This window comes from Ixodes scapularis, unplaced genomic scaffold, assembly GCF_016920785.2.
Source record: "Ixodes scapularis isolate PalLabHiFi unplaced genomic scaffold, ASM1692078v2 PGA_scaffold4__175_contigs__length_147842914, whole genome shotgun sequence".
Lineage (NCBI taxonomy): Eukaryota > Metazoa > Arthropoda > Arachnida > Ixodida > Ixodidae > Ixodes > Ixodes scapularis.
In genome coordinates, this window is record NW_024609879.1 from 44,567,467 (window position 1) to 44,592,485 (window position 25,019).

Genomic DNA, 25,019 nt, shown 5'->3' on the forward strand with positions numbered 1-25,019 from the left:
TACATTCCTGACACTGCATGTTTCCACTGGGCGTTACTTGCTGCGTCTAAGACGTGTCAACGACTGCTGCCGTATGAATTTCGTGTACCGGTACACAATGCCAAAGAACTGCCGTAGTCGTCTGCTCTCCGAATCCGGCTTACTGGTGTCCCGAAGAACAGAGCGCAGCAGATCCTTATAGAGACGAACTTTTCATCACCGTTTAGATCTTAAGATGTTGAGAATTCTTGCTCCATGACTCGCCTACAGAAGGAACCCCCCATAACAGCCACATTGGCAGCCTCCTTTCATGTTTTTTTAGCTTTTTAAATTGAACGCAGATTTTTTATCATGTTCATTGGACATAAAGGATCTATTGTACTCCTTACCACATGACAAGTTACGCAGTTGCGTCGAGGAATGTATTCACAAGTGTGGGGTAGTAGCTTTTTGAAACGTTTCGGGCATGATTGTGGATGACTTTTTAGATCTCCCCTCGTTTTATCTTAATGCAACTTTCGCAACACAAAACAAAAACGTATACCTTCAAAACAGAGGTATTTATATCGGCTCATGACTTGTGCCGAATTTAAGTGGCATATTTTTAGCTTATTATGGCAGAGTCCTTTTGGACTGCCTGAGCGCTGTTAACGTAAGGAATGATTTAAGATTTGTTGATGATTTTTTTAGTATTTCTAAACTATGACTCGCCACATTCCCACTCGCTGGTAGATAGTCTCTTAACTATATCTACAGATGACCGTCATCCCCTAAAATTTACACATGAGGTGCCGGTAGATGGTGTGATTCGTTTTCTTGACATGAAGCTTATTTTCTCCGAGAATCATGTATGTTGGAGTTATCAACCTAAAGTTATCAAGCCCCTGCTGCATTTTAACTCGTTCCACCCAAACTGGTTAAGAGAGGAATAGCTAATTTGTGCTTCAAAAGCACCCTTCGTTAGCCATGTCACCGTGTGACACATCTGAGTGTCCTCAACCAGTCTGAACCTGTGTTGTCGGCTGGTTACCCGGAAGTTATACCGGCTTCAGTAGCAGATGTGATCCATAAAATGCTTGGTGCAAAGGCTAACTCCTCTTCAGAACAGGCCAGAAGAAAGCAAAAGAATGCAGTCATGCCTCATATGCACAAGATTGCGCATAACCTAAAGAAAATAGGAAGCCGCATAAATACTAACGTTGTACTTTCTGCGCCGGAAAATTTAGCAAAATTGAGTCATTTGTCGAACCCTTTCCGCAAAGCCTCGCTGAGCTGTGTGATAAAGCACACACGTCTGTTTGTCGCTTCTGCTGAGGATGTTTACAGATTACGTTAACATGCGGAAAGAAATATGCAGGACAAACGGGCAGATGCCTTGACTATAGGCTCCGAGAACATAAACTTAACGTCGATAACAATCGTGATGGCCACCTATCAGTGCACTGACAGGAACGCGGATGCAGGCCGTTGTTCGACACATACTCAATACAGGCCAAACAGAAAAACAAAACTGTCAGGGAGATAATCGAAGTGGACGAGAAAGAGAGAGCTGGTGTCGTTGTGTTAGCGTTGCGAAAACTGACCTGTTTGATAAGGAGTTTCAGCTTATGCAAGCGGCGGCAAGGCCTGGGGTTGGCTGATTGTGATAGGGACATAGTGTGCATATATGTCCCATTTCCATTTTATTTAACAGTTGCAATTGGCGCTTGTGTGTGTATTGTCTATTCTTCGTCCTCGTCTAAAAGGACTACCATGCACTTAACATCCCAGTGCTTACTAGCCGAGCATTCAGCATCGATAGGTCATTCTATTCTAGAACTTGGCTTAATACTCTTTGGTGGTATGCTGCTAGGTGACAGTCTATCATTTTATAAACGTCGGCAATATAGCAATAAAGCTTTTCTTTTTTTTTTTGCAAACGTTATTGGCGACAGAGGGGAAAAATTGTCATCTTGGCTCATTGACACAGGGACGACCCGGTCTCCAGATGGAATGATATGAGTTTGTGAGGAGACGTCTGTTACCCATAGGTTTAGGTCACCGCTTGGCAGTGTAGCGAAGGAACGAGGTAATACCTTTGTTGCAAGCAAAACGGAAGCGGTTCAATGAGACCAAAATCTCCAGTGAGGGGCAGGGAGGCACGATGGTTGGTAACAACAGCGCAGCGCGGTGGCGGAATAGCGTCAACTTTGCCTAGAAAAATGGGTGCCGAACTTTTTTTTAAGAGATTCGGCAACTTCGCAAGTGTTGATGGGAAAGTCGTGGCTCACGCGGTCAATAAATCATTGTGCAGAACACATAAAATCCCTTCCCAACATAATATGGGCGATACAAGTGGGAAGGTAGATTAGCATTGTAATGTAGCTAATTCAACCGATACTGTTCGAAAGTATCGAGTCGGTATTGTGTGCAAACGTCGGCGTACGCGATCGGGAATGCAAGACTAGGTTGCTTTTAAGCCTTTGTGCCCACTTATGCGATGAATCACTGCATGGTTTCTATTTTAAAAGACATTCGCATTTGGTCCGAAGTAAGGATTTTTTTTAAGTCATGAATATCCACCATGACCTCCATTTTTAGCTGCATGCCACCGTATTTAGTTTTGCCTTTGGGAAGGCACTGAGACAGGGCATTGAAACGGGACGTGAAGTGGCGGCGTGACAGGTAAGGCGATGGTAGGCTTATGCGGCGGAATGGCTGTGCCCCTGTAAGGCTGCGAGAGCGACTGTCACTTGTACGCTGATCATCATTGGCTGTGTTGTGTGGATAACGGCCGTAATAAAAGGTATCGGCGTTGCGGCTGCGATTAGCGTCACGACAGTCAAGAGAGTCATCGTTGTTTGCGCGGTTGAGTTGAAGGGCTAGTGTGTTTCCTGCGTGGTGCCTTCCATTAATAGCATACCATACGGGGCGTTGCTCCTCTGTTCTGCCCCCATCCGTCCTTAGCTGTGTCAGGCTTGTCGTAGAATTTCGACGACTCATACGCACAAATGGGAGTAGGGGTGGTTGCTGGACGTGCATAAGACGGGGGGTTCGGATTCCCAGATTGAAGAAGGGCACGCAGCTTATTTTGAATTGCTTCTTTGATTCCGTCTGATTAAGGATTTGGTTAGGGATGTCACATAATGACTGTAACTGGGCGACCAGTCCACCCCACTCTTTTGCATTTGATAGCGCGGATAGGCGTAGCGTGACTTGTGTCAGAGGTCACTACTTGGGAAAACTATGGAAGTCACTCAAATGGTTTCTGGGAGACTAAAACACTGGGAAGTTCTTCATATTGGCCACACGCTGGGATAAGCCCCGCAACAGTGGTCGGCGCTTTTGTGGTGGCGATCAAAAATTACTCTAGGGATGCTTTGTTTTTTTAAAGAGGTGGCAAACGTTTTTGCCTTTTGACATTTCAGGATCTATACGGCGCATAGGTGAAGAATATGTTCGATGTACGCGATTGATGTTTGAAATGAACGTTGGTAGCGGCAAAAAAGCTGGTTATGTACTTGTTGTTTGCGATGGTGGGGCTCTAAAAAATATATATGTGAAGGCAGTCTTCGCAGTACACGCTTTCGAATTCGTGGTACCCTCGTCATCGTCAAAGCAGAGAAGCGCGGTATCTTTGAAGACGAATATAACATTGGTCAGCTTAAACTAGTCGTTCCAAGGATTGTATTGGATCACACTTTCATAGTTTTTGATCCGGACGTTAACATCGGCCATGGGGAATTCGTTGAAAAACTCGTTGACTCGGGCTGATGTTTTACAACGGACGCCGGAACGTTCGGAGGCCGAGAAATGTTGTCTGCATTGTTGAGCATGGCGCCTCTCGTCGTTCGCCCTCTACGCAGCTCCAGGCTGCAGTATGAAAAATGTGCGAGGGGCGAGAAAGTAGACACACCTCTACCAACCTGTAAACGGTTGTCAAGTCGGTTTAATGGGATGATTATGAGGATGTAGCACTTATGGTAAGTCAGCAGCCAGTTCGGTAGGCGTGCGCCGCAGATTCAAAGAGTGCGGGCTTGACGAGCTAGATCATCGAAGCACCCACTTCCTCTTTTTTTTTTTTGAAAACTGTCTTCAGACACGTGCTGTTATTATAGTTAGCTAAAGAACAATCCATGGTGGCGCAAATTGAGCATACATGGCTCGTAATTTTTAAAAGTTTGCGATAAATATCTTCCTTGATTTTTGTTTATTCTAGTCGGTGACAACTAACCGTTTTTTCTTTAATTATTGTTAGCGTCCCTGAACATCAATAAAAAGCTATTTGCGCGCTCTGTTACCCCATTCACAACTTAAGAGCCATTGTGAGCAATACCTAGGACGTTATACAATCATTCCGCGTTTTGATTTAAACTTTTTTATGCCTCCCCCAAAACAGTGAGTTTCGTTCTTCGGCATTGCGCAAGGACCTTCTCGAGAGGACAGTCCAACCTGCGCTGTCCAGCACGGTCCTTCGCCAACAAGAGCCATGAGAGCAGCTCAAAACCTCAAGGCTACTGCATCCCTCAACTTGAGCGAAACCGAACGACCTACGTCACCTCGGGAGCTGGAAACCGTAAGTCATCGGCCCTTTCAAACATTCCCCGGCCGTGGAAGCCTCAGTGTATGGCTCCATTTCACTCGAACACAACATCGGAATATGTGTGTGAAGTCTTGGCTTCGGTTGCTGGGTAAATTGTACTAAGTGCAAGACACTAGGGAGTTTCTTTTACACACGTTTATATTTTCACGTTCAGGGAGACAATCGCATGTGCCTTGCCAAGAACTGAGGGCAAGGCACTTGCTTTGTTTTGCAAGTTGAAACAAAGCAGCGAAAGTACGACATGCATTATAATCAAATGAATGAACGGCGCATTAATGGAGATAAATGTTGTATGAAAGCTACTGCGTTGACAAACACTACACAACGTGCAAGGAGATGCTGTGATATTTGACGTTTTTAAATATCGAAAGCTCTCTCTATATATATATATATAATAAAAACGAGGTAAATGCTTCAAAACGTATTTAGTAGACGACGTTCCGAGCGGGGACCGCTCTTCATCAGGTCCTATATGTAGATATATAGATATATAGATCCTTTTTCTTTTTTGCGTACAGTAAATAATATTTTTTTTAAAATATACACGTTTGTTGTCTTCGTTGTTCGAGCACCTTTGTTTCTGCTTTTAAAAGTGAATATTTTGCAATATTTTTAATATTGTCACTTTATTTAAAAAAAGATATAGTGACAAATATTCCATTCAAGCAATTGCTGTACTTCTAACCCAGATAAATTGTAAGTCCTCGTATGGTAGAGTTTTTTTAAATATGTAAAGTAAATATCAGCTTTCAACATATATTTAACGCATCAGCACCCTCTTAAACACTCGGAAATGCGTCGCAAAATATTAATTACCATTTAGAATACATCGCTAAACAAAATCTGTGTTTATCTCCAGACTCTTTTCAATGTCTTTTAATTCTGTTCTTTATCTTTCGGAGACTTTTCCCTCAAAATTCAAGTTGTTGTAAGAAATAATTTAAAAAAAAAACGATTATGGTGAAAATGTGGAGGACAGTTAAGCTTCGCTTTTAAGAGTGGAACGCGATAGCGAAACATAAACATACAAACTCCCCCTCGTTCCAGAGACGTGCATCGTCGGTAGCGTGACTGGCTCGCAACCGAAGGGTCGTGGGCTCGAATCCCGCCTCAAATTCTTTAAATTTGTCTTTAAAACAGATACATAACTTTATAAAGTTACATTATTGGAGACACGCGGCACCCTTAACTCGCGTGACCTGTCATGTTTCAGATCCCTTTCATTCCACCCGTGACGTCACATTTCACGTGAGCGTTGTGGGTATGAGCAATCCAGAATTTTAGCACACGCTATCGACGTCGGCTTTTCTGCGACACAAGCTCCCTAACGCTGTCGCGCTAAAATATGTTTGACAAAGAACCGAATCCCTGGGCGTCGAACTTCAGCATATAGTCGATGACAGGTCAAGAATGAAGTTGAAGCCCACCTCTTTCCACTTCAGCGGAGTGAACGGTGGAAAGGAGATCGCCTCCTCTCCAGCGTTCGCTCTATTAAAGTGGAAAGAGGTGAGAGGAGCATCCACCTTGTTCTTGACCTGTCAAAGACTATAAATCGATGTTTTTTTGTTTTTTTCTTTTTTTGCGTGGTGTGATTTTATTGTACTAGTTCATCGCGCAACGGTGGTTTTAGAAACCTATTAACACGATGATGTTAAATGTTTTTTACGAATGGTAAGTTACAAGATTCCGCTAGAACTTCAACTGAAGTAACTATACAGGCGTCAACATTTATGTGCTACGCTGTCAAGGCTACCCCAGCTTCAGTAGTGCTCCAACGTCGTCAAAGCTACTTGCGCGAGAAGAGGCTTTGTTTGGCGTCTCCGGCTGCAGCGTAGTGGAAGCTATGATAGGCTTGACAACGTGGTACAAAATAGTTAACGACGAGTTTAGTAATGAATAGAAAACTAGATTAGGGGTATTCGATCCTGGCTCGTGCCCTTGTGAGCAGAATGCGCTGCGAACTCGGCTATGCACACGCCGATGTGTGTAGCGCTGTTTGACCAAGCGTGGATTCGTGATGTTCACAAATATAGCATTCAAAACCTTCTATACAAGTCCAAAAGAAGATCCACAAAGTTTTACAGCAGAATACTTTGTAGGGTTTTTCATGAGGACTCGAGCTTTTTGAAAGGCTCTAATAAAAACATGACATCCTGTCCAGTGACGGCTTGAAGCTGAGCTAGTTGGTTCATGATTGTTAAAGTGCCAGCTGAACGTTTTACGTATGTCCGTAAAACGTTCAGCTGGCACTTTAACCATCCTGACCAGTTTCTATCAAAACACACTAAGTCTCTAAAAAAAACTTTTTTTTTTTTTTAAGGAAAAAATGAAAGACGTTTACAACTATTTGTAATGCCGATTTAGAGCACAGCTCTTGAGGACTAGGAGGGGAGCGTATGCCCCTCCTCTCCTGCCCTCTTCATTTCACGAAAAATTTAGTGGAAAAATTGGGGCGCTAAATAAGCGGGGAATGTTTTGCGCCAAATTTAGCGGGAAAAGTTTTCTGCTAAATTTAGCAGGAAAATTTTTCCACCAAACTCAGTGCCCTATTGAAAAATTTTGCAAACTGGGCCAGTTCAAACAGGCTCATTGCCACTGGTTAAATTGGTTGAACTGGACAAACTGAAACTGTGCATACTGGTCTTATTGTGAAGTTGTGCATATAGGCCTTACTGCGAAAATGTGTATACTGGTAATACTGTACGACTGCGTATACTGGTCCACTCCATGCAGTTAAACCAGTTTAACTGGTAATATTGACAACACAGATCCTAAAAAAATAAAATTCACTTTATTTCCACAAAAAATACACGTGCTCTAGACCGCAAAAATAAACATATTTACAATTAAACAAAAATTGTCATGATAATATTCATTAGTCCCAGCCGTTCGGCGAGATTTTCCACATCTTCTGGAGTGTCGGGGTTCCGGTGGTGGATCACATAGTACCTCAAGGCATCTGAGATAAGAATAAACATCAGTAATTAGAGCCATGGCAGATTTACTTGCACCCCTGTTCTAAAACGGTATGTAACTAATGCCACGAATAAGAAATTATGCACTATCATAAACAGTATGAGAGGGAATATGGAAGCGTGCGCCAACCGTACATGTAGTGCCAGTCTAGCGGCAATTAAGTATAAACCGCGTGTAAGCGATTCGGCGAGCGACAAGACAAGCGACGACGCTCCGCTTCGCTGTCGCTCGGTCACTCGTGCGACGAGACAAACCGTATGAAAGCGACGGCAGCAAGCGACCAAGGCGATGAGCGACGATTTCTAGGAATTCAAAAACCGAGCGACGCGACGACCGACCGTGGGAAATCTCCGTCGCTCGTCGCTGACTCTCGTCACGGTCACTATCGCTCGCTTAATCGCTTACATGCGGTTCATCCTTTACGCAAAGCAACGCCCAGGAGTGAAAATATCCTGCTGTTGTTGCCCCCTTCCTGCCTCCCCAATCTGTCGTCCGCTACGCAACTCGCAACCACTGTGGTAAAATATCTCTGAAGCTGCATGTACACTGGCGGTTGTATTACTAGTATAGCTGTTCCAAATCGGGTTGCAGAAAGGTTCAGTTTCTCGTGCACCTGATTATGAAAATGAATCGAAACGGTCGAGCCTGCTTACCTGGCTCGCTGGCGCGGAGACAGAGGCAGCCAATGCCCGCGCCGCAATGAGGACGGAGCGAATTCCGAACACGCCGTTCTGGTACGCAGCCATTTTGCCCGCGAGCGAGTGGAACTCAGGCGGAGGACGTCGTCAGCCACAGGAACCATCGGCAGAGGCAGCACCCAAGGCTCCGGCAAACTATCTTATTCAAACACAGCTTGAAGACAACTCGTAACCTCCTCAAGCAGAACAGCGGCCCCGACAACAAAGGCCCAACCGCCCAACGCGGCCAAACGTCGCGCCAACGGCCAGATCCGTTTTTTTTTTTTTTTTTCTTTTTTTTTTTTTTTGCAAGAGCTGCCGCCGACGCCGACGGACGCTTCGAGCAGGCGCGAGGGCCAGTTGGCGGAGAGGAATTAGGTTTAGAATTCAGTAGTTAAAAATCAGCAGTCATGAATTTTAACAATGATAAAGTTGAGAGGCTGAAAATGCAGAATATTACAGTTGAGAAAGCTAGTAAATACAAGTATCTAGGAGTAGGGATATGTGACGGTGCAGAATATCTCAGTGAGCATGAAAAGCATATAATAGGTAAGGGCAACAGAAATGCAGCTGTAATGAAAAATAGAGTACTTTGGAATTACAACATGTATGACGTGGTGAGAGAGATTTGGAAAGGGGTCATGGTCCCCTGGCTTGACTTTTGGAAACGCAGTGCTATGCATGAAATCCGAAGTGCATGCAACACTAGAAATAAAACAGCGCGCAGTAGGTAGGCTGGCTTTGGGGGCACATTGCAAAACGCCAAACGCCATCCCAGGAGACATGGGATGGGCGTCTTTTGAGAGCAGGGAAGCGGTGAGCAAGATCGAATATGAGCATCGGTTAAAACACTCGAATATGCCGTAATTTTTTGAAAGCCAATAAATCAAAGTGAGAAATCCAATAAATAAGGTGAGAAAGAGAGGTCAAACTGGTAACCAGTGTAACCAGGTAGGCCAATCTGGTGACCATTTTGGTCAATCTGGTTACCAGTTGGACCAATTCGGTCAGTCTAGTGACCAGTTCGGCCAATCCGCTGACCCGTTCGGCGAATCTGGTGACCAGTTCGGCCAATCTGGTGACCAGCTCGGCCAATCTGGTGACCAGCTCGGCCAATCTTGTGACCAGTTAGGCAATTATGGTGACCGGTCAGGCCAATCTGGTGACCAGTTAGAAGGCAATCTGGTGACCGGTTTGATCAATATGGTTACCAGTTAGACCAGTCTGGCTACCAGTTGCACCAGTTTGATTTCCTGTTAGACCAGTATGACCAGTTCAAATACCACTTTGGCCAGTTCAAATACCAGCCTGACCAGTTAGATTTTCAAACTGGTCCTTACAATAGGGACGTGACGTCACTCGGGACACTCCAGACGTCACATGTGACGCCGTTAATCCCATAATTCAACGCGCAGTCACGCCGACAGCTACGGCGAAAGCGACGGCGACGCCGCTCAAGCCGGAAACGGGCGCCTATGAGCTGCGCTCTAAAAATAAACACATGGCCACTCTCCGTTTGCGGTCCGGCGCTAGAGTCCTGCGATGAGTGTTGTTATACACTTGCTATGTACTATTATGAGCGCAGCTGGCTATAACATCGGCAAGCGCGTGCGCTTCGCGCCTATACTTCGTTTCAAATCAACTTGGCGAGGAGTGAACGCCACGGCCTTTTTGAGCCAATCAGAACGACGGTGCGAAGCACGTGACAGAGCCCAAAAATGGCGGGAGCGCAACCGAAGCAGTTGAATAAGAGGGAAAGGAGAAACTCCCCTCTCACCCAAACCTTGCTTTTTGTGTGTCCCAGACGTCGATTTTGTCTTCCTCGAAGATTAGCCACTCACGCAAAATTAGTCCAAAAGCAGCTTTCTTCCCTCACCCGCTCCCGGCTTTCACATCACTACAGGCAACTATAGTCCATCTCAACTCATGAAGGTAGGGCGAGGAAAAGGAAGGTTGGGGAGGAGGAAGCAGACCGAAAACTGCAGAAGAAAGGAGGAAAACCTCCTTTATCTTCGACGTTCCGCCTGCTTCCTCCTCCGGTCTTCCTTTCCCTCGCCCTACTTTCTTGAGTTGCAACCAACAAGGTAGAGAGCCTTAGAGCAATAAACTGGCAGCTGGAAGTGATGTCCAATTGGCCGCCGCCACCTTGCACATGTTGGCCCACTAGACACATTACCTTATAGTTTAGGTGTCTAGATTTTATCAAATTACCGCGCACAAATAATTGTTTATTGCTCTTTTATAACAGCACCCACGAGATAAGTTATGTTTCGTTTGTTTTAAGTCCAGAATGTGCTTTTACGACAAAAACTCGGGCAGCTTCGCAATGCGTCCGCTAGATGCCAGCAGCTACGGTGCTGTATTTTGGGTGTTTGTTGGAGCTAGACACTGTTTTAGAGCGCAGCTCTTAGGGGCCCGTTCCCGGCTTGAGCGGCGTCGGCGTCGCCGTCGCCGTCGCCGTCGCCGTCGCCGTCGCCGTCGGCGTCGGCGTAACCAAGGTCATCCCAAGGTCACGTGACCCCAAGGTCATGTGACCCCTCCAGGTCACGTGACCCCTCCCAAGGTCATCTCAAGGTCACGTGACCTTGGGGGTCACGTGATCCCAAGATGACCCCACGTGACCCCTGAAGGTCACGTGACCCCCAAGGTCACGTGACCTTGGGGGTCACGTGGGGTCATCTTGGGATCACGTGACCCCCAAGGTCACGTGACCCCTCGAGGTCACGTGACCCCTCCCAAGGTCATCTCAAGGTCACTTGACCCTTTGAAGGTCACGTGACCCCCAAGGTAACGTGACCCCCAAGGTCACGTGACCCCCAAGGTCACGTGACCCCCAAGTCAAGTGACCCCTCTGAGGTCACGTGACCCCCGATGTCACGTGGTCTCCTCCCCAAGGTCACGTGACCCCCCATGTCATCTCAAGGTCACGTGACCCCAAGGTGACCCCCACGTGACCCCTTTGAGGTCACGTGGGGGTCACGTGACCTTGAGGGGACCCTCATATGACACCCAAGGTCACGTGACCCCCAGGTCACGCCTCCCGGAGGTCACGTGACCCCCCTCCACGAAGTCACGTGACACCCCCCCCCCCCCGAGGTCACGTGACCCCCCCCCCCGGAGCATATTAAAGAATGAGGGGAGGAGGAGGAGAAGGAGGAGGGGTCTACCCTCCCCTCAGTACCCTTCACTCCTCCTCCTCAAGAGCTGCGCTCCAATTCGGCGTTACAGGGAGTTGTAAACGGCTTTCACTTTTTTTAGAGATAACACTATTGAAAAAATAGTTTATCGTGTTTTTTACCGCTATCGCAGTACAAATGTCTACTCAGTTTTGCGTAAAAACCTCAGAATTTGGTACGTCACGTATCTAGTGGTCAAAATGGTACAACATGGCGGCAGTCAAGTGGGGTCACTATTGCCTGGTGAACGGGATACCAGTTTATTGCTCTAAGCCCCCCTACCTCGTTGGTTCCGACGGACTGTAGCCAGATAGAGGAGAGTCACGTGTCTCTCTTCGACGCACTGATTGGCTCACTGAGACCGTCGCCTTCGCCTTTTTGCCAACTTGCGGAAAGACGGAGTATAGCGGACGACCGAGTCGCTCTACACTTCCAAACTGGGGCCTTTAACTGAACTCTTGGCGAAAAAGTCGGCGAGAAATCCGACGGCAATAATTGGCCGGCGCCAAGGTCAAGGACGCCATTGGCCAATTACGGACATAGGATTTTTCGCCGCTTTTTTTCTCCAAATGGCCAGATTAGGGCCCCTGGAAGAACAATTAATATCTGAGAGCAAGAACAAAGCGCGATGCCTCTCAGTGAGCCTGTGGCTCTAGCAGAACGAAAGGGCCGCCACTAGCATATTATAGACAGCAAGCAGTTTTCAGGATAGTAGTAGTGTTGTCACGGAACATTTGTCACCTTAATGTTAGGAGGACTTACGCGATACTTCTTGACTCATCACTATCTAATTTATGATTATGTGTACGATTTTACCTGGCCACTATAGATTTTAAGAGATTCAACATAGTAATGTAATCACGTGACGTCAGAGTAGCATAATAACGTCATATGACTTTACGTAACATTTTATTTTAATGGGAACAATTTACAACTTACTTTGAATCAGAGTAAGCATGTGTGTAATATTTATTTTCAGCAATATTCAACTGAGGGCACCAGACAAAAAGCTTCCATGAGGTAGCTTGTCCAGGTCTGGTGCCCTGCACTCCCAGGGCATGGTAAAGCAACAACTACTATACACTACACTTTGTCTAAAGAAAACAAACGCGTACATCCTTCTTTGTTAAACCGTGAATAATATTGTGGTCCACAATGAAGTTGTTAAGTAATGTAGGCCGGTTATACTCAATGGATTCCAGTGCATAATTTGTACGAAAAGGAGGCACATTCCAGAACTCTCTGCGTCTAACAAAGATGGAAGATTCATGAATTATCAGTTGGGATACATTAGACGAAAAGAAATAAACTCATCGGTCGAAAATAAATAGAAAACATAGCAAACGGCACTCGTATAAACTGGCAAACCTCATGGCATTGCATTTAAGAAATAATGGTTCCGAATGAGTGTCGTAAGACGTGAAAACTGCGCAAAAAATTGAACAAAGGACAAGTGAAAGAAGTTCACGGACAAAGCGCTGACTGTCAACTAAAGTTTAATTTTCAGGCAAACCATAAAAATAAACACGGAGCATAGGAAAGAACCAATAAAGACACAAAAAATTATACAACCCAACCGACAGGATTTCTACCACGTCATCACCCTCACACATGCCTGCCATTCTCCCTGATAAAAAAGACCTCATTATCCCCCAAGTGCACCGACGGTGCGCTCACACATTGCCCTTCCCCTTTAGATAAAATGAAAAATGCCTCTTCAATCTCCCTGGCGGTCTTACTTTTATTGCGCGCCAAGATCGTCAGGTCATGAAAAACAGGTACGCAGCCGCACCTACTGCAATGTACCGCTAAGTGGCCAGCGGGGGAGGAACGGAGAGAAAGGGAATGCTCTCTCGCCCTCTCGTTCACGCACCTCCCCGTTTGTCCAATGTACACCCTACCACATGTGAAGGGGATCTGATACACAACCCCCACTGCGCATGGTACAAAAGGAGTTCGGTGGTTGACATCACATTGCAAATCACTGTTCCTCCCTCGGTTGACAGCAGTGACAGGCGTGACAGCTTCTGGGATGCTGAAAACACCACTGGCACGTTAAACTTATGTGCCACTAAGTAAGACCGCCAGGAGATTCAAGAGGCATTTTTCATTTTATCTAAAGGGGAAGGGGCAATGTGTGAGTGCACCGTCGGTGCACTTGGGGGATGATGAGGTCCTTTTTATCAGGGAGAATGGCAGGCATGTGTGAGGGTGATGAAGTGGTAGAAATCCTGTCGGTTGGGTTGTATAATTTCTTCTGTCTTCATTGGTTCTTTCCTATGCTCTGTGTTTATTTTTCTGGTTCGCCTCAAAATTAAACTTTAGTTGACAGTCAGCGCTTTGTCCGTGCACTTCTTTCACTTTTCCTTTGTTCAATTTTTTGCGCTGTTTTCACGTTTGACGATGTTAAACCAACTATCCCAACTTACCGCCTTGTTGAGTGTCGCAAGGCACGTTTGCAATAAAACGCAGCATTTCTTTTGTAAAATGGTAAATTTTTTTTTTTTTTATTAGACATCAATGTTGTGTCCCAAACCTAATGACAATAGTTAATTTGTTAGCTAAACAGAGCATAAAAAATTTGCATTTTAATACTTACAGGCAACAGGAACATACTATTTCAACAAAGTTTGACAGTTTCTTAACTAAGTATTCGATGTGATTATCTCATTGCATATGTTCTGAAATAAGACACCTAGAGTGTTGTGTTGTTTAACTATTTCAGTCTGGTCGGACCCAATTTCTAGAACATAATTACTAATAACGTGCTTACCTACAGGTCTAAACAAAATTGCCTTAGACTTTACAGTATTTATTTTAAGACCATTTATTCTTGATTATTCTTGACCACGAAAAGAACTTTTCTAGACCTATGTTTCCCGTGGGTCCCATAAGGTCGTCCATATTCGGTACAGATAGAAATAAACTCGTGTCGTCTGCATACATTATAAAACGTGCTTCGTTGCAAATATTGACTAGATTGTTCATATACACATTGTACAGCAAAGGGCTGAGTATGCTGCCTTCGGGCACACCAAACTTCAGGATTCGCAATGAGGAAACATGATCATTCACTGAGACGCATTGCTTACGATGTCCTAAATATTAATGAATACATATCAAAGGCGTACCACGTGTGTCATAACACGAAAGTTTATCAAGGAGCGCTGAATGATTAAGAAAATCAAATGCCTTACTAAAGTCAATAAGTGTTCTGAGTGTCAGCCGTTTGCATGCTCTATTGTGTATTATTATTTCTTTCTGCGATAGCAAAGCGCTTTCCGTGGATGTTCTCTTGCGAAATCCAAACTGGAAGTCAGTTAGCACTGATTATTGGGTAAAAAATTCTTCTGAGCAATATAATATTTTCCAGTCCTTAGACAAATATTGGAAGAACCGAGATAGGTCTGTAATTTGTAACTAAGTACTTGTCTCCACATTTATGCAAAACTGAAACTTTCGCAAGTTTCATGTCATTCGGAAATTGGCCACTCGACATTGCTAAGTTAAATATATATACCTAGAGTTGGGCCACCACATCGATTATGAATCCAACGGGCTTTATTTGTATATCGTCTATGTCATGGCATGCCGTGCGGTTGAGACGTTCAATCCCATCAATACACGGATCACTTCCAATTCGTCTGTCGGTTGTAAAAAAAATTGTGTCTGCTACACGGTGCAAGATAAACGAGGAAGCATACTCATCGTGCGCGCTAGAAGGCAAGTTAATAAAATGGCTGTAAAAAGCTCAGATAGTTGTGTTCCGGACGCGCTTTTACCAGAAAGTGAAAGTTCATCTGTTGAATTATTCTGCTTGCTGCGTTTAAGAGCTTCGTGTATCGACTGCCAAACAATCGAAGGACGCTTCTTGTGATCGTCATGAAAAAGACGTTAGTGATATTCTGTTTTCGATATTTTAGTACAGATGTGAGTTCATTGCGATACCTCTTTAGACTGCACGGTCACCGTCATCTTTTGAACAGAAGTACGCCTGATACAAGCGATTCATTTTCTTATCATTGTTAAAATAGGTGTGGTTTTCTTATTCGTTATTTAGCAGCAACCGTCTTATATGGAAGCCGATGCGATGTATATTGTCTTAAAAATATTTATAAAATCATGGTATGATTCGTTCACGCACTGCTTTGAGAAGACAGAAGTTCAGTCTGTTTTCATGATTGTGCTTCGAAAGGACCCCATTTGGCAGTCGGTTATCATTTGGAAAGTTAAGAGTCTATCGTCGTTCCCCAATACATCACAGGTTTGAAAACAAAAACAAATTGGTAAATGATCGCTTATGCCACTACTAATAGTACCTGCACTGCGAACTATAGTTTTTATATTCGTAATAAAAACGTCGATACAACTTGCCGTAGAATGGGTAATTCAGGTAGGGACAGAACCACATTGCAAAAACTACTACTACTGAATGTACTACTCAGTCGTGAAGAAAAAGAAGAGTTTTCCGAAATATTTTCATTTAAGCCACCGCCCAGAACAAGTGATTAGTAATTCCAAGGATATGAAATCAAGATACTTCTCAAGAAATGACAATAAATTATTAATGTTGCCAGCTGGCGGTCGATATATAACAGAAAGGAGCTTACGTCCGTGCTTCACAGTTACAATTTCATAGTCGTCTGTCATTTCGGTAAAGATATCGAGTACTTCGCACCTTATATACTGTCTAACATGAATAAAAACACCTCCCCCTCGATTTCCGCTTCGATTAAAAAAAATGATTGTACCCCGACACTATAACAACATCGTCATCTGTTACGTACCATGTTTCGGAAAGAATCTCCGCTTGAAACGAAACACAGAGCTGATCTAAAAGAGTAATAAAAAGATAACTTTTACATTTCAAAGAACGTAAATTTAAATGTAATATTGTGGTCGAGTCTTCAAATCCTGCATATCGCTTTAGTTTAGAAGACAAGAGAAGTTCATGGTATTCGGCCATGGGGCTACAGGTTAAAATGCAAAGAAAAATCATGCATTACGTTGCAGTAGCACCACGGTACTTCGCGGAACGGAGTCTTGTTGGACTGTAGACGCTGCAGGTGGAAGGGGCCCAGTTGGTGCGACGTATTCATCCAAGTGTCAGCTGTCAGCGAATTTCGAGGTCTCGTTAGGTCTTGCTGTCGGTAACTCAAGGCGGGAAACTCTGCAGTGGCAGAGGCATAGGACAACGAAGGAGAACCGTCAGTTCTGTCTAAAATATTCATGGAGCGTTGACTCACGAACAAAGAAACGGTGTCGTTGAGACGACAAACCTCTCGACGTAACGAGATATCTTCCTCTTTTAGTCATGCAAAGTTGTCGACGAGCTCTTCCAGTAGAGTTTGTATGTCTTTCTTTGATGTCGAAGAACCTGCAGTACACGGAACGTCATCGGTATCCGCTGCTGCGTCCACCGTAGATTTCGTGGTTCAAATTCTTGGTGTGCGAACTTCGTCGTCGTCGTTGTTTTTTTGTTTCGTTTTTTCGCTCGGCGCATTTCGCACACTAGTAGTGGCTCACCCCATATTTCATGAGTAGATCGTAGTCATAATTGACGATATTCTCGCACTTGCAGTGAAAGCGAGTTAAACACACACTGCAAACAATGTGTTGCTGCTTGTGGTGAAATCCAGTGGAGCAGCTGACATCCACACGCGTGTCCTTCTGCTTCGCCATTCGCGCAGCGAATGGTGAAGCAATATAGAATTGAGCGACGTATATGCGTTCTGTCTGTGATTCATTAAAAAAAAATATTCGCCGAAACGTAAAACTAAATATGAAAGACGTCTAAGATTGTTAAATATCAAAAACAGTGATATACAACTCGTAGTATGAAAAACACCGTCAGCGCATTGTGCATATCAAAATTATTCGAAGGATGAAGGAAATTCTGCTTGCCTTTGTTTGAACAAAACCGATTGGAGACATTTTCATTTTCGATATACCTTTTGAGAACATTGACGTCGCTAAAGTAGAAACTTCATTTGGGACATTTGAAGTACAAAAAAACAACACTAAAGTTTCAGAGCGGGTTGTTTTTAGCCTGAGCTGCACTATTGCGTGTTGTGTATAGAAGAAACAGCGCTATAGCAAAATCGTCTGGTGTTTATAATTAGTTAAATAATGTCGTGGGCATCGGTGTTCTTACTAAAACATTGTATGCTATTAATACGTTTTAGCGGAGTCTTTTTGTGAAGTCGTCCTGACCCTCTGTTTCCAGACTCTCCAGGGTTACAATTATGTATTTGATGCATGCGTTTCTCCCCTAGTTTTTAACGTGTATAACCTTGAAGTTATTTAATATATAATTAGTTCTTGACTCTTTAAACAAACATGCTGTACTTGCCAAAAAGCTACACGTCGTCGCAGATGTTCCCCGGACTTTTAAGGACCCAAACCCTCACAAATATCTTGAAAGTTTTTTTTGTTTCTGCCTTTCAGTTTTCAATTGACGTAATATCAGTAATTTTATTTATGATAGGTATCTCAATTGTTCTGCCTTAATTTGTGTCCCAATTTTGTAGAAACTTTCAGATTACGTTGTAACATTACCAAATGAGAATTAAGATTGCAATAGTTCCCATGCTTGAACTCACTTTTTTTCATGTGTGCCATTCCCAATTAGATAATGCCCTTCCTCATAGGTGAATAGAGGCAAGTTGATTTTTTATACATGGTGGAACATTGATCTCTTTTATTAACTCGATAGCGAAGCCTCCTTGCGTTTTAGAGAACGCAACTGACTTCAAGTCACACGAATTCTGCCAACAAATTAGGATTAAACGGTAACTACGGAAACCTTGTGTTTTTGCGTGCTGTTTCAGTGGCCGAAGAAGCGGGATATTCGAAGGTGCAAAGCTTTTATCAAGACCAAGTAATCTTCATCACAGGTTCCACTGGATTTCTTGGCAAAGTGCGTACGTACTTCTAAGCAAGTGTTTTACATGCACACTTAAAAGCCCAAAGTAATTTAATAGACAGTGTGTACTAATTGCCAGGTAATTTTCAGACTCCCAAAACACGTTTGCTTATAAAAAATAACTCTTTGACAACATTCGAAAACTTAAATATTAATTTTGATTCCCATCTGCTCTAGTAAATATGTAACTACGAGAAACGATATATACGCTCTGTCATTAAGCAATTGTAGCTTATTACCAAGACAATCACATCTTCTGTAATATTCTGAGATGCAGTTAAATGAAATTTTCATCCTATAAGAGGACTTTTTCGAGGAAAATTAGACCTTTGATTAAAAAACGTGGTCTGAAACTATAAAAATAATCAATGTTGTGAAAGCAGATGTTTTGATTTTGGGATATGTTTTCAATGAGCGTACGTGGTAAAATTGTAGATGTGTTGCTAGCCCAGCTTTAATTTTGCATGGTACGTTTAATAAATCTGGATATTCATGGACTGAATTGAAGCGTCCTTCATGAGAAAAAATGTCTAACAAACGGAAGAATTCTTAGTAATGAGTCCAGTGCAAATTAATAGGTGTTCACTCAAGGTCCTTTCTGTTCAACGGTAGCAAAACTATCATGTATGTATTGTGAAGTATTTTAATTGGCAGTGGGCCTCATGAAGATAAAATTGTTTGTTAACTGAAGGCTACTTATTTTTCAGAAAGGCTGCCTAAAACAGCTCGATCTATAAGGTTCATAAAATGCAGATTTGACAGAAAATAAGCCTGTATATAGGAAATCCCTGAACCAATTCTTGACGATGGCCAATCATTTTTCCATGGATATTTTATATAAACGCTTAACACACTGATATTCACGCTCTTATATACCTTTTATGTGCAGGCTTATATACACATTCTGAGGTTGTGAAATCAATCCCGTGCCCGGGATTTCTTCGACTAAATCTGAAAGCGATCAGTGCAATTATTGTGCAGCACAAAAAATAAAATGTAAATATATATTTATAAATTATGTAAGCATAATGAATGCACCTTAATATATAAAGAGTTTCCTTCACATTATCTTTTTTCTGAACTGCTTTATAGCTCCATTGCTTTATTATCCAAAGCTTATTGAATCATTTTTTTTTGTAAACGTTGACCTACATTTATTTGAAAAACAGAGTAAGCACACATCTTTCTCCCTATTACGCTTGGGAATGATTGTTTCTAGGTGCTGGTGGAAAAATTGCTGCGTTCGTGCCCAGGCATCGAGCGAATTTACTTGTTGATCCGACCAAAGAAAGGCTCGAGTCCAGCAGAAAGGTTGGAAGTTTTCTTAGGTTCAGAGGTAATATATCTCATTCTCTGCATTCTGTGTTCCTTATCATCGCGCAAGCATGGCCAAAGCAACGTTTTATTTAGTTCGAAAAACTGCCCAATAGTTAACAAAGTAAATGGTTGCCATAAATAACTAAACCACCACCGCAGTACCCTAGTGAAAAAGCCATTTGTATGATAAATTGATTGTGTCCAATAAACACATATGAATCATACAAGATATATAAGAACACATAAGAAGCGTATAGAACTATATACGTACTGTATAAGATATATAAATACATATAGGAACCATATAAGGCACTTATAAGACACTTCTCACAAGTTTCTTATGTGGTTCTTATATGGTTCTCATACGGTTGTTATATGTTCTTATATATCTTGTATGATTCATATATGTTTATTGGACACAAAAATTTCTCATACAAATGAAATTGCTCAATAGGTTAGTTTGAACCTTAATGGCGTGCACACTGTTTTATCATAATTTGAACCAATCGGTAAATAAAAAACTTACCGGAAGATAAAGACCATGGTTCGGAGACTATTGTACTGGAGGATAACCGCGAGGACCAGTAGTATGATCACCTAAGTGTGTTAAGTCTTTTATTTATTTATTTTTATTTACGGTTAGGTATGTTATGTTGTGCTTGCATTTTGACGATCATTAGCATGAGAGGTTACACCAGTTTATAGAAAACCGAAGTGTAACGCGTTTTGATATATGAATTTGACCAGTTTGTTTTGTTTCTCTTACCAAATTCCAAAACTAAAAAAAAACTGAAAGGAGTTAATGACTCTCTTTAACGCCAAATTAGAGTGCAGCTCTTGAGTAGGAGGAAAGGAGGGTACGGAGGAGAGGGTATGCCCCTTTTCCATACCTGCTAAATTTAGCGGGGAAATTTTTCCTCTAAATTTAGCAGGAAACTTTTTTCTCGTGACATCACACGTGTTGTGACACGTGACGTCACGAGGGCAAATTTAGCAGGAATATTGGCAATGTTAGATGCGTGTGACATCACGTGACGTCACACGCATCTAACACGTGACGTCATACGTCACGTGTTATCTATTGTGATGTCACACGTGACTTCACGTGTGACGTCACGAGGTAACGTCGTGACGTTACCCTCGTAACCCTCGTGAGGGTAACCATCGTGACCCTCGTGTGGGTAACCCTCGTGAGGGAAACCCTCGTGACCATCATGAGGGCGACTGTCGTGACCCTCGAGAGGGTAACCATCGCGACCCTCTTGTGGGTAACCCTCGTAGCCCTCGTGAGGGAAACCCTCGTGACCATCGTGAGGGTAACCCTAGTAAGCCTCACGAAAGTAACCCTCGTAACGTCACACGTGACGCTACGTGTGACGTCATTATGGGAAACGTCCCATAATGCAATGCGCGGTTACGCCGACGGCGACGGGAACGGCGCTCAAGCCGGAAACGGGCGCTTAAGAGCTGCGCTTTAAAAAGCGCCACGAGCCCATTCCAAAATTACGCGCCGACGAGGGACCGCCCGTTCCTGACGTCTTGTTGCTATCTCGGGCAGTGTGGCGTCGTCAAATCAACCAAAGACACACTTCTGGAATAGTGACGACGTGACTCAAACGACTGCGACACTCTTTTAGGTGTTATTATAGTCAGGACTTCGATAGTTCTTTCTGCGTCCACTTTTGAAACTGGGGAAGAAAAACCAAAAACGAATCGTGAAGTATCTTAGAATCTTTTGCATCTTGGTAAGTGATTTTAATTGTTTAAAACTTTGGGAGGGTCTAGTTGTTTCATATAAGTGAGAAGGTTAAAAAAACATGAACTTAAAAAACGGCGAAAAAAGAAACACGTACCACAATGACAGACGTCACATACAACAAATTTTCTTGAAGGAACATTCACTCAGCTAGTCTGTCGTTCACCATATAGATAAAAAAACCACAAACCGATAACACGGCGGCAGTCCTCTATGACGCCAGCTAAAAAATTAATTTCTTTAGTTAGCAGAAGTATAGACGGCATGTCCACACACTTCTCAAAGGCGTACTACATTAAGAAAGCATCAACAATTTCTCTCCCAGTCTTTTCGTTCGCTCTTTTTACAAACTTCGTCACATCTTAAAGCGATTCGCAACCCCCACACTAACAATGCTTCTCGAAATCCCCCTAGCCCTAGCGCTAAGCAACGACCTTCTGTCCGACATAAACACGGCCACAACTACGTGATTGTCGTACATGTTTCGTATTTCGTCTGTTTCAGCTCGCGCTATTTTGACGTTTTAAATGTTCAATTCATTCACACTTTCTTAATGACTGCCTTTCAAAAACTGATACGGCAGCATGGCCATCCAGTCATTCCTAAAATATTTATCATATGTTCGTTGTTTTTTTTTTTTTTCTACTCCACGTGACGGTCTTCGTCTCATCTATCATCCGCCGAGGCTAGTATACCTGCACCGGTCATCCCCTTATTCCGTTGAAGATAAAGTCAAACTCCCTTTACACGCGGGGCTCAATATTTGAGGGAACCAAATTACAATCTTATTATCCGAAAAACAAAATAATGGTTATATTTAATGACATTTTGAAACACGCGGTTCTCTACCAATATCAAGTAGAAAACAAGGACTGCGCGTTCCTTCCTCTAAACATCATCACTAGCAGATCCCCTTAGCGCCCCCTAGGTAGCCCGGACGAGCAACATTGTCTGCTTCATTGTCTGCTTCAATGGCGTGTTACTGTGATCTCAAAATGAGCTCACATTGATAGGCTGCTGAGACCGGCAATCTTGATGGTGTCTCATGCACGGTGCAAGTGATCTGTGGAAGCTCGCCATCAGCTCGCGCTTTGCTCGCGCTCAGCAGTCGCGGCCTCACTCGGCCCGTATTCTCGTCAAGCTTCGGGGTGTTTGCCGCTCGGGGCGGGTCGGGGATCCGCTAACGAAACGTCACGCGCAGGCCTTGTAGACTCTTGGCTCTACCCTATATAAACATACCGTGAACAGAGTAAATATTAAGTTTCCAACATGGTTCGGTAAAAAGGCTACTATCGTAACTCCAACCGATGAAAACTGTAAACTAGTATACGTATGTATTGAATGGAAGAGATAAACCTAACCTTGCATGGGAGTTATCAAACCCCTCGACTGCGCAGAACATCAAATGTTACTTTATAAACCAGACCTTGTTCTATATCAAGATATTTTAGTGGCTTGAAAGGCATTTCACTCTAAGGTAGCTCAAGTAAATTTATACTGCTTGCTCTGGCACAAAACGAGTAGCATATATCCTACAAAAACTGTTATCAGTTCTTTTAATTGTATCATTTGCCTTGTGGAATTGCAGTTTAAATAAAATTGTTCACGGATTCCGTTATGTGTAATGAAATAATAGGTTCTGCAAACGGAGTGCTAAAGATTGGAGAGAGGCAAACCTTAAATATAGTCTCATGACCGGTAAATCTCACAAACGATACCTAACCCGTTATATGGCAATTACATAAAGTCATATGTTAGCTGTGTTTCAGCTGAAGGTACCTGAGGTGAGGCATCTTCGATACCAAGTTTTTATTTGATCAAAATGGGGTCCGATGAATGCTAGTATATCGATTAGCAATTTGAAAATTGCACACACCATGTTTTAATTCAAAACTTCAAAAATGTTAAGACTAACAAAGTGCTTTGTAAATATAGTAAACATTCCTAAATTTGTCTCCAACAAAACCTTGCATCAGGCAAAGCTTGGAAACCTTGCAAATACTAAGGATAATAAAATACATAAAATCAATTTCTCTAGTCGTTAATCAGAAGTTTAGGTTAAACAGAGATCAAGTTTTCTCTGCTTTTGATAAACTAGTCAGTTTTTGCAACTAAACAGTGAAACCATATACTTAAAAAATACTCATTTTTGTTCTCGTTTACTAGAGAAACTACAAATTTTAATTGCTTGCCCCCTGATGTTAGGAAAACTACTTCTTTATTGGAGATTGTCTTTTGTTTTACGCTGTTTCCAGCGCTCTGTGTTTGGAAGTATTTTAAATACACCACTCCTACTATAATGTCGAAGCAGATTAACCGTACAAATTGCGTAAGACACAAGAATCAAATCATGTTATAACAAAATCAATGATTCAAAGTCTACTTGACACATGACGATGATCGTGTACACGATATGAAAACACTAGATTTTACTGCACCAACGGGGATATTAGGTAAACCAGTTTTATCGCTAAAAATTGTATAACGTAATAAAACTTAGAATGAACGAGAATCTACACGACATAGATTACTCAGCGCTGCGTTTCTTGTCCACGTCCTTGCAAATTTTGAAGTCTTCGGGATTTTAACTTCTTTCAATTCAGTAGATATTTGTTTGTTTGTTTTTTTTACTCCAAGTGTTAGAATACTTATATCTGCCATTTTGCGAGTGAGACAGGACTTTATATGTCAGCAGCGTCACAAATAATATGTGTTACGTGAGCGCTAGTTCATGCTGCATAAAAATAGCGTAATATTAAAAACAAATACAACTATTAAGAAAGACAGTTTGTGACTGATTTTTGTGGCAAACATAATTTATATCGTTCAGTTCGGACGGGGAAATATACGTTCTCGAGTATTCGACATTGCACTGCGTTGCGTGCATGAGACCAAATAATATTTTATTTTATTTTCAAATCGGAGCATACTTTCACGAGCAAGTAATTCTTGTCTCCTCATGCAGTGTCTTATCTCCTCATGCAGTGTTTCAATCGGTTGCGTCAAGAATGTCCAAGTAGCTTGAACAAGCTACAAGTCGTCGAAGGCAACCTCACGGATGAAAAAATGGGCTTGAAATCCAGTGACTACGAATGCCTAACTGCAGAGGTGTCCGTGGTGTTTCACAGCGCAGCAACCATCAGATTCAACGACACTTTAAGGTTCAGAGCTACATTTAGTGCCTCCTAGCAATAGCGCGTATAAAAGTCAACAACTCGCTGTCTCAGTACCATCGTCTCAAATATTTTATGCAACAACAACCATATGTGCGAATTATCATGAAAGAGTTAAAAAAAATATCTCAACGAATGCATCCTCGAATGTTGACTGTTGACAATACTATAAATACCGGAATAGATACTTTCGTCGTGGCACAGAAGTACAATGGCCCAAAGGTTTAATGAAGCTTGATGGAATAAGTGGTGTTCTCCATTTTTCAATAGTCCTATATTTCAAACTAAACAGAAGTGCCCTCTTATGAAGATCATTGATCCTGCGCTCTCATGCAGTTAATTAGAAAATACATACTACTTTTTTTTTGCTTTTTAAAGGGAAGCTACGGAGCTTCTTAAAAAAATATGAGTTAAAATTGATTTCTAGTGCAATTTTAAGCCGTGAACCCGAGTACCCA

The 25,019-nt window shown here is 42.7% G+C and overlaps 1 protein-coding gene across 1 annotated transcript in view; it reads left to right on the plus strand.

The window, feature by feature from the left end:
* The first annotated feature begins 18,024 nt into the window (after positions 1–18,024).
* The window catches only part of LOC8029195 (putative fatty acyl-CoA reductase CG5065), a 32,047-nt gene continuing 25,052 nt past the window's right edge, over positions 18,025–25,019 (plus strand). Inside the window, exons 1-4 of the mRNA XM_042293555.1 lie at positions 18,025–18,040; positions 18,221–18,309; positions 19,535–19,651; positions 24,374–24,549. Of these exons, the coding sequence (XP_042149489.1) occupies positions 18,025–18,040; positions 18,221–18,309; positions 19,535–19,651; positions 24,374–24,549 (398 nt within the window). The remainder of the gene's footprint in view (positions 18,041–18,220; positions 18,310–19,534; positions 19,652–24,373; positions 24,550–25,019) is intronic.